Source organism: Synchiropus splendidus, chromosome 14 (genome assembly GCF_027744825.2).
Source record: "Synchiropus splendidus isolate RoL2022-P1 chromosome 14, RoL_Sspl_1.0, whole genome shotgun sequence".
In the NCBI taxonomy this organism is placed as follows: Eukaryota; Metazoa; Chordata; class Actinopteri; order Syngnathiformes; family Callionymidae; genus Synchiropus; species Synchiropus splendidus.
The window spans coordinates 13,506,202-13,520,580 of NC_071347.1; the positions used below are offsets into that span (position 1 = coordinate 13,506,202).

General features: G+C 42.5%; 3 protein-coding genes across 3 annotated transcripts; 2 read left to right on the forward strand and 1 right to left on the reverse strand.

Annotated features, from left to right (window-relative positions):
* Positions 1 to 524: 524 nt before the first annotated feature.
* On the forward strand, positions 525 to 4,680 carry si:dkey-5i3.5 (uncharacterized protein LOC565091 homolog). The gene is made up of 4 exons (XM_053886011.1): positions 525 to 670; positions 1,008 to 1,275; positions 3,093 to 3,339; positions 3,411 to 4,680. The coding sequence occupies exons 2-4, from the start codon at positions 1,033 to 1,035 to the stop codon at positions 3,770 to 3,772; spliced, it is 852 nt and encodes a 283-aa protein (XP_053741986.1). The 5' UTR covers positions 525 to 670; positions 1,008 to 1,032; the 3' UTR covers positions 3,773 to 4,680.
* A 127-nt stretch (positions 4,681 to 4,807) lies between these two features.
* On the forward strand, positions 4,808 to 12,853 carry rbm28 (RNA binding motif protein 28). Its single transcript, XM_053885244.1, has 20 exons — positions 4,808 to 5,087; positions 5,161 to 5,307; positions 5,865 to 5,971; positions 6,063 to 6,138; positions 6,208 to 6,300; positions 6,360 to 6,431; positions 6,490 to 6,595; positions 6,810 to 7,087; positions 7,161 to 7,230; positions 7,302 to 7,411; positions 7,476 to 7,549; positions 7,626 to 7,761; positions 8,101 to 8,165; positions 8,237 to 8,395; positions 8,475 to 8,624; positions 8,685 to 8,759; positions 8,825 to 8,948; positions 10,015 to 10,150; positions 10,336 to 10,450; positions 12,005 to 12,853. The coding sequence occupies exons 1-20, from the start codon at positions 4,970 to 4,972 to the stop codon at positions 12,134 to 12,136; spliced, it is 2,343 nt and encodes a 780-aa protein (XP_053741219.1). The 5' UTR covers positions 4,808 to 4,969; the 3' UTR covers positions 12,137 to 12,853.
* Positions 12,512 to 14,166, reverse strand: LOC128770597 (leptin-like). The gene is made up of 2 exons (XM_053885245.1): positions 13,833 to 14,166; positions 12,512 to 13,334 (listed from the first exon to the last, which is right to left on the reverse strand). The coding sequence occupies exons 1-2, from the start codon at positions 13,974 to 13,976 to the stop codon at positions 13,005 to 13,007; spliced, it is 474 nt and encodes a 157-aa protein (XP_053741220.1). The 5' UTR covers positions 13,977 to 14,166; the 3' UTR covers positions 12,512 to 13,004.
* Between the last annotated feature and the right edge of the window lie 213 nt (positions 14,167 to 14,379).

Sequence of the window (14,379 nt, forward strand, 5' to 3'; positions counted from 1 at the left end):
GCTCATTGAGGACTACGGACTACGATGATGTTGAAATTTTACATTCATAATAAACTGCATATCAACGTGAATTCAACTGCTCTTTGAATCTTTTCCGTGTGTCCATACTTGTGAAATTCAAACTTCCACCTCTGGGTGCAGCATATGGTCTGTTGCACTTGGCAGTATCCAGCGAAGAAGAAGGCGTTACAGAATTAGTGAAGTCTGCCTCAAAAATATTTCTGTCAGAACGTAAAAGCCTAACTTAGAAAGGTTAGAATGACAGACTGCAGCCCATGCACCTAATAAAATGACAAATATGAATCTTTCTTTCGGTTTCTGTGGTAATTTCCCTTTGATTTTTAATTGCAGAAAAACGCCATCACGTGTTAAGATAGCTAAATGTGAAGTGGAAAGATATAATCGTACCAGTAACTTAAATGTAATTTGGCAAAAATCTAGTTGAAGCGTTATTCGTGTAATATTCATCCTCGCGTACGCGTTCGTTTATCCCTTCTGTCAGAAATTATTTGGCAAAAACGTAAGTGGATTACTACCTTGAAGGAGCGATGGAGTAGGCGGTCGTGTTCATCTTATTTGTCCTAAGTTGAACTCGCGTCGTTCATCAGATGACTTGCGCGTTATTTGAGATCGAGTCAACTGCTTTTCGCCATTCCAGCGCACGGACACGGTATGTTTTCCACCTTATGTTAGCCGTGTTTTTAGCCGCCCGACGCTAAAATGTCCGTTGACATAAGTGGCTTTATCCATGAAGTGTACTCTGGCCTCAGTCTTCCAAACTTCTATATAGATAGATGTTGGTTCAGATGTTAGTTTGAACTTCCGCTGAACAGTTATTGTGTGAAGTACTTAAATCAAACTTAGCCAGAGGGGAGTTACTGAGCCACGTTTGTTTTTACAAGCACAACACACTTCCAGCAATGTCAAACAGTGTTTTACTATTCAGTATTTGCTATTTAATATTCATGATATTCTTTCCCATTTTAACTAGATGCTTTTCCCCACAGATCACAGTCACAGTAGACGTGCATCATGGTGGCCAGGGCAGCTCTGAGCAGAGGCTTTGCCTGCCATCGTCTCAGTCAACACATCACCCTGTATGTCAATGAGCTGGCACCACAAGTGTCACCAGGTCGTCCAATACAGGAAGCCACTCTGGGTCACAAACCACTGACACTCATGCTGCCATGGAAGGGGGCACGTCCTCAGGCTGTGGCCAAGTACTGTGAAATCTACCTCCGCACGGGATTCGATGTGCTGGTCGTGGAGAGTGAGGTGAGGACACACCTGAGGACACACCATGTGGGCCGATTGATTATTTTCACAGGGATTACTCAGTTGAGCAACGCTAAGCAAACAAAAGAAGAAAAAAAACTTCCTTTTGTCACTGAAGTTGTTCACAAATATTTTTACTGTTGTACTGTTTAAATACTTGAGGCAAAAGTGAGGGGTCCGTTCCAGAAAAGTGTTTTGGTAAAAAGCCTGAGTTGGTTTTCCCGGGACTGAGACGAAACTATGAGTACTACGATGACTTTCACGGTTTCATGAAGGAGGAACGGCGAGCAACATGCCATGCCATGTCATGAACCAGCCCTGTTTTTGCTTTCATAACCGTGACTTCCAGAGAACTTTGTTTTAAGTCGTCTGATCTTCTGTGTCACACCCTGCAGGCAGAGTGGACGGGACAAAGAAGGGCTGGCCAATATGAGGAAGACTAAATAGTCGAGCTGTTAGGGTTAGACTGATCAACTTTTGAACACTTTGTAAGTCAAAGTTGAATATTGCATTCTAGTGGAAACAGTCACGTGAGTCGCGCATTCTGCCTTCCATTGATGTGGGCTTTTGATGCCCTGGAGCTGTTTGCGAATAAACTTTGGCTCAATGTTGACTAAACTGACTGTTAACCTCTGAAACCCCAAACTCTGAATTTTGCAGATCAGAGTTGGACAGCCTGCTTGTCCGGTTTTCTCACTTGCTTTGGTTTACCTGAAGAAACGGGCCTATGAAGTGACTGGAAATGCACAAAAAGCCCCAAAATCTGGAGCTAGAGCACAGTGTTGTGGCTAGTGATGGGTAGAAGAGGCATCATCAAACAGTTTTGCAGGGTTGATGAAAGAGTTTCATTGTATTGAAGACATTGTTACAGCAGACAGTGCCATCTGGTGGCCTCTGAAAATCAGGACACTGTGTCATGATACCTTGTCTGCCCATCTCTGGTTGTGCCTTCCTGTGTATGCGCTGCAGTAATGGAGGGAACATACTAACAGCAATAACATAATTTTCAAGGTATAGCATCAGTTTATAATGTGTCTTAAATGTAAATTATCTCCAGGAGCAAATGCAAGATTTTAATGGAGCTTGTTCCACCTTGGTTTATGCCCTGAGAACTTCAATCGTTCATAAAAAAAACATATAAGTACACACCAGTCATTCAATAAAAACATAAGACAAAAATGCTTCATTGCGTCTAAGGAATAGAACACAAACCATTTGTTCTCTCATCAAGGTCGTACTGTAAAACTAAAATAATACACTCGCACGCCAACAGAGTACATATCCATATACAAACACAGCACAAACAATGTTTACTGCTTGTTTAGAAAATAATTACAATGTCTTTTGGATCACTTAAACCTGATGTTGCTGTTTTCATGGCAACTGTTTCATTGAAACATTCAGCTAGACTTTGGTTCCAATCTAAAGTACAGATTGCGTAAAAATTGCGTAAATAAATTTTACGTTTACCTTTTATGGCAATCGTGACATTGCTAATAGTAAACGTAAAGGGTAATGTAAAGTAGTTTTAAAATGCTCTATTCAGGTTTACTGAAGGTTTGCAGTCCAAAAGTAACACAGTTTAGTAAAGCTGTAAAGCAGCTTATGGTTTTCATTTTCCAATTTTGTTTGCAGTTTCATCCTCTAAACTGCTTGCAACTGTTGTGTGTTGAGTTGCTCTTTCGCACTTCAACTCCATCCCTGTAATAAGGCTTAAATCAAAAGCTAGGTTTGGTGTGGTATTAACTAGAAATGGGGCTGTGGTGATTAACCCTTTGTGCGTTGTTGACCTGTGATTGTTTTTTTGGCTCATGTAGGTGAAAGACTTCCTATGGCCTCAGTGGGGTCTGGCTCGAGGGAAGAGCATCCTAGATTTGCTTCACTCCGACCTCTTCGTTTCCAGACCGCTGTTCGTCCATGCCTTCTCCATTGGCGGTTACACTTTTGGACAGATGCTGGTGCATGTGTTGCAGGACACGCAGAAATACGAGCAACTCACCAGGAGGATCAAAGGTCAAGTGTTTGATAGCATAGTGATCGGCTCCCTGGAAAAGATGGCCACAGGTTCGTTCTTTTATTCCAGACTTTGTCGCCAATGATGGTGAGATTGAGCTCATTGTCCCTTTCCTTTTCAGGACTTGGAAAGACCGTCTTCCCCCGTTTGGAGTCCTTAATCAAACACACAAGCCTCCTTTATTTCAGTTTATTCGAGCAGCAGACGGTAGCCTACTTTAACAGGAGCATCGAGGCTTGTAGAAACACTCCAGTCAAGGCTCCAGCTCTGTTCTTCTACTGCGACAATGACGCGATGAGCGACTCGGAAGCAGTGGAGGAATTGATGGCCTTGTGGCGGAAGCATGGGATCACGGTAGCCGGCAAGAGGTGGGAGAAGTCCCAACACGCGGGCCACCTAAAGACTCACCCGCAGGAGTACCTGACCACCCTGGACATCTTTCTCCATTCACTGAATATGAGTCCGCTGAAGGCAAAGATGTAGTGCTGAGACGCGGACTGCTCCGTTACAACCTTGAAGACACTTGAAACTGCCGTAAATACGTACACTACAGAAGTCATATTTATGTTTGTGTTTTTTTGTATCCCAATATTCTGTGTCATTATCTCACCATGTCCCCATCATTCAAGGTATTACATACTCATACTCCGAGAAACACAACTGCGTGTCTCCTGGAAAGTCTCTCCAGGAGAAAGTTCTCCTGAAAATCTCTGTCCTGTGGGCAAGTAACTCAGAATGTTAAAAGAGATTTCCCTGGGCGTTTCCGAACAAGTTCAGAATGGCTTTAGAAACACGTGATTCCATTTTACCTTCTGGATCCACGTGTCTTGCGGATGACACATTGAGCCGTTGTGTTGTGATGCATCAGATCCATTTGCATAATTGAAACCTTTTAGTGTTTCAGCATCACCAAAGACAGTTGCTTGAGACCTGCCAACTTCAATGCAGCAGTGTTACCTGCCCGCTGCAACTGGCCCTCTGTTTGGAGAAACAGACAATCGAGAATGAGCCTTAAATGTTGGACAGTGATACTGAGGATTACATGATGGTTGTTCATGATCTGCTTGGTCGAAGCAGTATTACGTTCCATAAAATAAAATGGTATTGTTATTTAAAGCAAAATGAATGTTGGTTCATCGTCATGTTTGTGTATAAAGTCAGTAATGAAGGTATTAAAAACAAGTAGCCACTTAACAATGAGACTTCAGTCTGTGCTGTCCTCCAAATTCGTCAGATGTTTATAAAGTAAAATGTCAATGACAATGTTTTTTTCTGCATAAAAACTTCTCTTTAACCTTTGCTGGGATTTCATTTCTGTTATGGTGTTTGTGCCTTAAAAAGCTGTCTTGTGCCATCACAACATGAGTGTCTCTGTTTTGTTGTGCACGTGTATGGAGAATAAAAAATAGACTAAAAAGAAATCATGTTTTTCTTTTTTTTAAAAAAAAAAAATCCACGTCCAGCAGGTGGCGACGTAGCACCGAGATGACACGATGACAACTTCCGCTTGCCGTCCAATATGGCTGCCTACACACGTAAACATGCGACTTGAACTGTTGCGTGCTAGCTTTGTCTTAAATAAACCCTTGTTAAGACTTGTGTAAACCATTTACCGGGTGCATACTGCACTTAGCCAATCATTCGGAAAACAGTTCACTGGGAAGTCAACGCTCGAGAGCCATGGCCGCGCAGACCATCTTTGTCCGATCGCTGCCGCAGGGAGCAACAAATGAACGGTTGGAGGAGATTTTCTCGGAGATTGGACCTGTCAAGCAATGCTTCGTTGTCAAAGAGAAAGGTGTGGCTTTTTAAAACCGTTTAGCAAACGTTAAAGTGCTCAGTTCAACACGCTTGTTCCACGTGTCGCCCAGGAACAGACAAGTGTCGTGGCTTCGGCTATGTCACGTACTCCATGGAAGACGATGCTCAGCGAGCTTTGAAGGAAATCAGAGACTACGATGGACGCAAGTTGAGCCTGTCCGTGGCCAAGAAGAAAATCCGGGACAAAAAGAAAGCGGGTGTGTGCCGAAAAGTTTACTCTGTGTATGCTATTTCATGAAGAAAACTGTGGTTGAAGGGCATCACACGAGACCGAGTCGGTCTTCAGTTTTCTTCCTCTTCATCTCTTGATGGGTGACAGGATCCTATCCCTATCCTATATCCGTCGAACTTGGATAAGTTGCCGGTCATTTTATAGTTTTTTTTAAAATAGATTTTATTTCAATAGAAGTAAATAACAAGTCTTTATCATCCTAACATGCATCCAGCCTTTTTATTGTAGATAAATAAAGCTTGACAATCTCATACAGAGCCCAAATTTTGGATGAAAAAAAAAGAATCGGACAAGTTTCCATCTTTAGATAGTAGATCCGCTTGTCATAGTCATAACATTGTAAAATATGAACCAAAAAATGAACTACATATCAGTGTTTAATACTAATGAACTGTATTGTAAGTGAGGTTGAATTAGCTAGTTATCTTCGTCTGCTTGTACAATAGAATTGTAAAGGAAAGCGAAGGGATTTTGTCATTTTAGTTCCATGGCTAATCTAATATTACTATTGCTATTTTCTAGCACCCACAGAACCAGATGGAGAATCCAAGGAAATTGAGCCTAAATCCAAAGGCTTTAGAAAAAAGACTCTTAAATCCCGGCTTATTATCAGAAACCTGAGTTTTAAGGTGAGTTCATCTTTTATTGTGTTTTGAGGTTGAAGTAAATCTCCATGTCTATGGACAAGAGGTTTATAACAAAATGTATCTTATATTTTAGTGTTCTGAAGATGACCTGAAAAATGTTTTTTCCAAGTTTGGGACGGTGGTTGAAGCCAAAATCCCACTGAAGCCTGGTAAAATTAGATTTAAAAGTCAATTTAAAATTGAGTTTAATTAACATTAACCTGTTGTTTGTTGCACAGATGGAAAGATGCGAGGGTTTGCTTTCGTCATGTTTAAGAATGTTAGCGAGGCGTCACAAGCCCTGAAAGCCATGAACCTGAAGGAGATAAATGGTAAGATTCCGAGATTCTTTTCCCCACAGTGCTTTCAAGATGTCTGTGTTGCTTCAAAGGTCGGCAGGTTGCTGTGGACTGGGCTGTGCCAAAGGACAAGTATGTTGCCACCAACCCGGCATCCAGTGCAGGTAAACTGACTGCTTTATGAAGTACCTTGAGAGTTGTATTGACAATATCTTTTCATAGGCTCCACGAATAAAGAGGAAGAAGCTTCAAAACCAGGGGATAAAGACAATGACACTGAAGATGAGGAAGTTATTGTGAAGAAGCAAGAATCCTCACAAAAGACAAAGTATGGCCTTCAAATCTGCAGCATTTCTAATTTGTGTTTCTTTGTGTTTCTACCTCTGTTATTTAGTTGTGTTAGTCTAATTGTACAAAGATCAAATGCATTTTTTTGTAATAATGATTTTGTGAAGGAATCTTTGGTATGTCCAAAAAATGTAAATGTGTGCTTGTGAGTGCGTTTAACGTGAACCTGTTTTTTAATTGTTTTATGTGTGAAGGGCGCCTTCGACAGCTTCTTTGAAGTCGGTGAAAGAACAAAAAAAAGAAGAACCTCAATCTGAGGAAGATGAGGAGGAGGAGGAGGAGGAAGAAGATGATGATGATGATGATGATGATGAAGATGAGGAGGACGAAGATGACCCTGTCATTGATGAGGAAGAAGAGGATGAAGAGCTTGAGGGGAAGAAAGATGCTGATGATACCGATGAGGATGAGGATGATGATGATGATGATGATGATGATGATGGCGATGACGAAGACGAAGAACTGGAATTAAGTATGAAACCAAAGTTTGTTATAGATTTGTGCTGTGATCCCTTTTGCCCACTGAATTATTTTCCTTAACACAGGTCCTAAGACAGGTCCAAAAAAGACTGTTCTTCCATCAGACGTGAAAGAAGGAAGAACCGTGTTCATCAGGTTTGTTACCTTTTCTTTCCCCAGATGTCACTCGTTTTCCTCCTTGTTCACCGTTAACTTTTCTGATTCAGGAATCTCTCATTTGACACTGAGGAAGAAGGCCTGGAGGAAGTTCTGCTGCAGTTTGGGGAAATGAATTACATCAAGATAGTTCTGCATCCTGATACAGAACATTCCAAAGGTCGGCAAGCAGTCTCCTGTTCTGTTTTATTTGAAATGTTTATTACATCCCTGTGTTTCTCCAGGTTGTGCATTCGCACAGTTTAAAACAAAAGAGTCAGCAGACAAATGCATTGCTGCGTCTCAGGATGAAGGACAGGTATTATTCCGTCTTTCATGTTCATCCAATGAAACTGGTTGGTGAGTCCAATGTCCTTCTGCCTTTCTTCATGCAGAGCGGTGGAATCCGTGTTGATGGCAGGAAGCTCTTCGTCGTGGCTGCTGTCACCAGAGAAGACGCCGTCAAGTTGAAAGTGGACAAAAAGAAAGTGGAGTCAGGAACGAGAAACCTTTTCCTCGCCAGAGAAGGATGTAAGTGCAATAAGAAACCATCGGAATCGGTCATTCCGATGGTGCACAAATATGCAGCGTCACCAGTTGACAGCAAGTCAGCTCATTTTTGCACTCGTAACACACTGGTGTGGAGAGGAGAAAGCTGCTGTTGGGACTCATTGGCAGGTCATGTAGCAAATGGATTTTAGGCATGTGACCTGATTGATCCGCGAGTCGACATATGCACCCGCTTTGGCGCGACTTTTTATTAACCCAGTTGGCAGCGTTGATGCAAAGCTGCATGAGTTTGAGGTTCTGAGGTTCATCCTCATGCACAGGTGACCCCTGGTGCCTCCTCTGACCTCTCTGTTTTTGCAGTAATTCGTGCTGGAACCAAGGCAGCTGAAGGAGTTTCAGAAGCAGACATGGCTAAAAGAGCTCGGGTGAGTGTTTGTTCAGAGATCTTGTTTTGTTTATGCGAAGTCAACTCGATCATCATTCCCTTTTGTGACAGTTTGAGGAAGTGAAACGGACCAAACTTCGGGATCAGAGCATCTTTGTGTCCAAGACTCGACTCTGCATCCATAACCTTCCAAAGTCGGTCGACCAGAAAAAGTTCAGAACTTTGTGTCTTCAGCCTTTTAAGGGAAACAAGAGGGTGCGAATTGTAGAGGTGAGAAATGACTTTACAAAGGGTTTTATATGACCAGCAGGTGGTGCTGTTGCGACAAGTTCTCTTCCGTCTATTATAGTGCCGAGTCATGTATGACAAGAAGCCACAGAAAGGTCAGGTGATGGGACACTCGTTGGGTTACGGTTTCGTCCAGTTCCAGGAGCACGAAGATGCACTTGCTGCACTCCGTTACCTAAACAACAACCCTGATATCTTCAGCGAGCAAAAGGTAAAGTCATGTCTCCGCCTCTGCTTGTATCAGTTTGGATGTCAATGATTCTCACCACAGAGGCCCATTGTGGAGTTTTCACTGGAGGATCTGCGAAAGCTGAAAATAAAAGAAATGCGACAGCAAAAAAACAAAGTGAGTTCAGTGAAGTTTACATGCTGGAACGGAGGAGAGTTTATTCCTGCTGCTTTGCTTTGTAGGAACATTTGAAAAGGCAGTTGGAGAAAGTGGGAGTTAAACCGCAGATGTCTGGTGGTGGAAGAGGATTCAACAAAGGTGGCTCAAGTGCACAAGTAACAGGTCAACCGACTGGCAAACGGAAAGGTAAGTGTCTCCAAGTCTAAGGAACAGATTCCTCGATCACATCTTTAGAGATATTGATTCACTTAATCTGAAACGTTTGTAGAACGTCATTGCTCCAGACATCATTGTTTTGTGGATGTGCTCATACAGGTCTTGAAAGTCCTGAAAAGTGGAGGATATTGACGTATATTTTCAGACCTTAAAAGGTCTGGAAATGTTCCTCTTTTCTCCGTCACATTACAGAGGCTCAGTGACACCGTGGATGATTTAATTCTGTAACATGGAGGAAACCAGGTAGTGGTAATCGACGATGGAACTGGAGTCGTCATCCAATCCAAACCTTGCTCAATGAAGCGGTCATAACTTTTTGAGTCTGGGGAAAAGAACATTATATGTGTAGGGAAAAATGCCAATGCAGTCCCAAAATATATGTTGTATGTGGGCGTTTGGAGATGACATTTCATCCCACCACAGGAGTGTTGTAGTTGTCCCAGTAAGAGAAATGTTTGTCAGTGTACCCTGGCAAATCGTAGTGATGTCAGTGTAAGTCCTCGGCTCGTGGTTTGAGATCTTTCAGGGCTGTAACTAAAATTTACATCATCATTCACCATTGTTGTGGAATGTTGTGGCTATTTGGTTCCAGAAGTGAGAACTGGCCTCCTTGGTTTCCCTTCTGATGTCCACTGTTGTTGCTGCATGTTGAACACATGAATGAGTCTGTGTTCATGTCCATCAGTACCGTCAGTGTGTTCAGATTGTTCAGCGTTTCATCTGGGGCCACATTAGATGTGCATGCTTCAATACAGTTGCCCAGAATGTATATGTGTGTTTTTAAGACTGACAATGCAAGTTATTTTGACCAGGGTTGTATTCCTGTTGAGGTTTCAGTAAATGAGAAGAGGAGTGTGCAAGAAGTTTTGTTGTGTGCTGGTAATCTGAGTTATGTGGAGACACTTGAGGAAGTTATAGGTTTAGCTTTCCCGATTGTACTGCTATTGGTGGTAACTTAAAATATGATTATATTATATTATATATATTATTATATTACTAACCAGTTGTGTCTAATTCATTTCCTGTTGTTCATCAGGCGTGCAGCAACAGCAGGGAGACGCCAAGTATTCTGGTTTCCAGACCAAACCTGAGGTGGAGTATGTGGAGTTGGGTGATGGGAAGAAGAGGAAGAAGGTTTTGCCGCTGCCTTCTCACCATGGACCCAAGAACAGGTACAGTTATCGAGAGAAACCTCTGTCCTGTTTACTGTCTGAGTAATTCTGATGGTTCGTTCAGTTGAGCACAAGTTCTATGGTGACATGTCCGCTCTCTGTTACTGCTTGTTTGTGAAGAATGTTAAAAATCATCTGGTTGGACACAAGATGCCAGATTGATGTAAGTCATATTTTTGTTTCAGAATGCGTGACAGAGGAAAGCAACAGGCGCCGGCGGCCAAGAAATCAAGACCCGGCCAGAGCAGGAAGGACCGTCAGAGACGGCAAATGGAGAAACCAACACAGCCCAGGAATCAGGTTTGTTCTTTGCCTCCTTCAAGGCCTTATAAGAGAAGAAAAAACATTCAGTTATTTGGAGTGTATTTTTCCTTCACTGACTTCAGTCGTTGGATATGAGACCACCATATATTCAGTGGACTTCTCTTACATCCGCATGTGACCTCTAGTGATGAGTAGATGAAGTATCATGAAACACTATTGCAGGGTTGATGAAATGGTGTCCTAACTTTTAGAGGCCACTGGTTGGCGCTCTTGGTTTAGAAATGACGTGCACTTGAATTGAATAAGTCCAAACATTTTACGGCAGACAGCACCATCTGGTTGTTGACACTGTTTCATGAAACCTCACCAACCCATCACTAGCGAACGCTATCTCTCACAGTGAAACTGAGATGGACACAATACTTATGGATGACGTCATGTGACTGGTTTTGTTTACACTGCCATGTTGGCAGGAAAAGCAGCGACTGAAATGACTGGGATCAGCTTCACGTCTTCTCAGTTTCTCTTGCAATTTAATGTTATAGATCTCAGGGATGTGAGACGAAACTTGATATGGGGAACCTGACTGACACATTTAATTGTTGTTAAATACACCAATCTGAATACACCGTATGTACAGCAGACGCTGCATCTGATATGGAATCTTCACTTCAATCCTAGCTTTTTTCTTAGCTCACTTCATATCCCTCTTATGACAGTGATCCACTTGTGCTTGTGTCTGTGAGTATGCGATTTAACCCGTAACAGCTACCCACCATAGTCTGGCGCTCGGACACTCCTTCACTCTCTGTAGTACGAGTCATGCTTTTTCCAGCCACTGCGGCTTTGTTTTGATTTAGAGTGATGAATGCTGCGTTGATCTATACAGTGGAGCCTCAGTGTCAGAATCATGTCCCCAAATTTCCTGCACAGACTTTATCCGTGACTTTTTGCAACATGAAGTCTGCATATGAGAGGACAAAACATAGTTTAAAACAAGTGAAAGTTTGTTGATGCTCAAACCCAATAAACACAGCCTTATGTCATACGTGCTGCCTCTAGCTGTGACTTAAGCTTAACCATGGAGCCTTGCTGTTAGTTGGGTCGGGGCTGTCCTCATGACCCCATGTGGTAGGACCAGGCCAGACGTAGCCTTGGTAGTGGGAGGGATCCAGGTGGTGGTGGACGTCGCTCTCTGTTTATGTCACTGGAGTTCATCTCTGAGATTCAGCGGCCCTGTCTTCAGTGGCTTGAAGCCTCACTTGAAAAAAAAAAAAGATCTGTGTATGTTCACTGTTACAAGATTTGAAATACAGCGGTTCTACTTGCTGACTCTGACCTCTGATGCACCGATGACACGTCACTCCACTGGCCAGTCAGAAGGTAGACATCACGGAACCCGTCTGAAGTAGGGACTAAAATTGGTTCTGCTGAACTTAACCTAGTGGGGTTGACCACAAGGAGCCTTCTACCAGAGCACACACCCTCTTACTCTCAATGCTCCCTCACTGTTCTTTAGTTTGGGGAGACGCGTGAAACAATGTTCATGTGTGTTTGAATCAACATGTTCACACTGCGGTTTTCCTTCAGGTGCGAGTGATGAAGCCCACCAAGAGGAGGGGCGGCGACCGCTTCGACTCGCTCGTGGAGCAGTACAAGAAGAAGCTGATGGCCAACAGTGAGGGCAACTCCATCAGAAGAAGCAAGTGGTTCGACAGCTGATTTTGTTTTTATGCTCTGACATATTTTCTTTGTTGTACCACAAGTGGTGCTTTTTCTGTGATAAATGAATGAGTTCATGTTTTTATTAAAGCGCCTGATGACCAAGCAGAACTCTGTTTTACTTTTGCCAGTCGAGTGCACTCACTGACTGGTTTCTCAACCGAGCACAGGCAGGTCACAGAAGGTAAGACCTCTGTTTGTGCCACTGGATAAACACTAAGTCAGCCTTGGATGCAGCTGAATCAACAGCAGCACCTACAGACAAAGTCAATTTGTGATTCGTGATTGTATTTGTTCTAGAGTCGGGATTGAGGTCAAATACATGTAAAAGTACACGCACCCACAGCTCTGATCGATTTCTACAAAAGTGCTTCATTTATTTATTTCTTTACAGCCTGGTTTAAAAAAAAAATAAACATGTCTCAGCATGTGTTTATAAAAGTTTCCATTACGCACAAAATACAACATTTCTTTGAAAATAAATGATGAATTTAAAGGATTCTTTGAAGGAGAGTTGGACTTTGTACTTCCTGTGCACCGTGTGAACAAATCTTTGGCCTTCCTGACGTAACAATGAACACAGATGAGTCACTTTGTTGGTGGAAATGTCATTCTGAACTATATACAGCACAAGTGTTTTTTTTCTTTTCTGTAAATTGAATAAATACATGAATATTGATAGAGACGAAAAGCTCTTTTTTTACATGTGAAGCTACATTAAAAGGCAACTTTCTTTCTTCTCTTGCTTTTATTTTTGTTTAGAAAAATTGGTGTCTGTATCAAAATAAGCCATTTTGGTTATAAAATATAGGTTTGTGAAATAAATACAAATGTGCCGGAACAAGTGCCTTGTAGAAAGTTGCGGTCCTCAGCAGGTGTCTAGATGTTCCAGGTTTCTCAACAGTTGATCCAGCAGCTCCTTCATCCTCCTCAGTGCCTCCAAGGTGATGGTGTGAACGTGGCGCCTCTGGCTCTGCAGCGCCTGGAGGGAGCTGGGCATCGGCGTTCTGGTCTGCTGGGTGCTGCAGTGGACCCGTCTCCACTGGATGATGTAGCCGGTCAGCGACGAGATCTCGGCTTTGACTTGAGCGTAAGCGTGGAAGGAATCAAAGATGAGATTGTTGTAGCCTTCCAAGATCGTCGCGAAGGAAGACAGTCCGTCAAAGTCGTCGACTGTTATCGCCAGGCGAGTCGGTCCCTGGTGGAAGAGAGTGGACGTGAGAGTCGATAAGGTCATTCGGAACCTCGTATTTGTAGGTGCTTGTTTGCAACAGTAAGTATGGAACAGAGACAGAAACTGTGTTTAAACATTTAATATTTACAACACAAGTTGGTTGTTATGACATACAATTTATGATAATATCTGCATTTTATTTTGCAGTTTAAAACGTTTTCTTAAAATGTATTAATGTATAATAAAGCAGAATTTATAGCCCAAAAAATTTCAATTTTATTTTGGCAATTTTATTTTTGATTTTTGCACCAATGTTGAATGAAGCCAGCTTCATACTGTTAATAATAACTTGTCTTTTCTAACTTATTTCATAATGGAACTTATATAACTTGATGTTAAAATGTACTAAATTCGTTTAAGGTGACATCTGCACTTATTTTGCCGGCATTTTTGAGGACTAAAGATTCTGTGTTATAGACTGGCAGTGCCAGTAGATGGAAAAAGACAAGTCCGATTCCTTACCACTCTACTGTCCAGCCTTACAACCAGTTGCTCTGCCATCCACCGAACTTTCATCTTCATCCTCTTCACCTCAGCTGGCGGAGGAGCCACGCTCAAGCTCACAATGTTAAGAAGCGCCAGGAGCGTCAGACTTCTGAAGTGCATCTTTGGGTCGCTCCAAAAGGTCCAAAAGAGGTGATGCTGGAAAATGAAGCGGTTGCATTCAAGCTCTGTCCGTTGTGAAGCTGAAATGGAATTTCATGGATTTAAGATGCATCCATGAAATTCCCATCAACTTGAGAAGTGTAGTGGGTCTTACCTGGTCTGATGAGGATGTATTTGCCATCGGGCTCCATCGGTGGATCTTATAGAGGAGAGACGTTGACTCATCTCTTACTCACCTCTGTCCTCCCTCCACCCCCATGAGTTCCCCACATCCAACCAACCTCTCCCCTCACCTCCCCACCCTCCAGGAACAACTTTCTACCGTGTCTGTGAGCCACATTCCTCCCTCATTGAGAACTGCAAAATTATTATGAATTATTTTTCTACTCATTCTAACATTGAG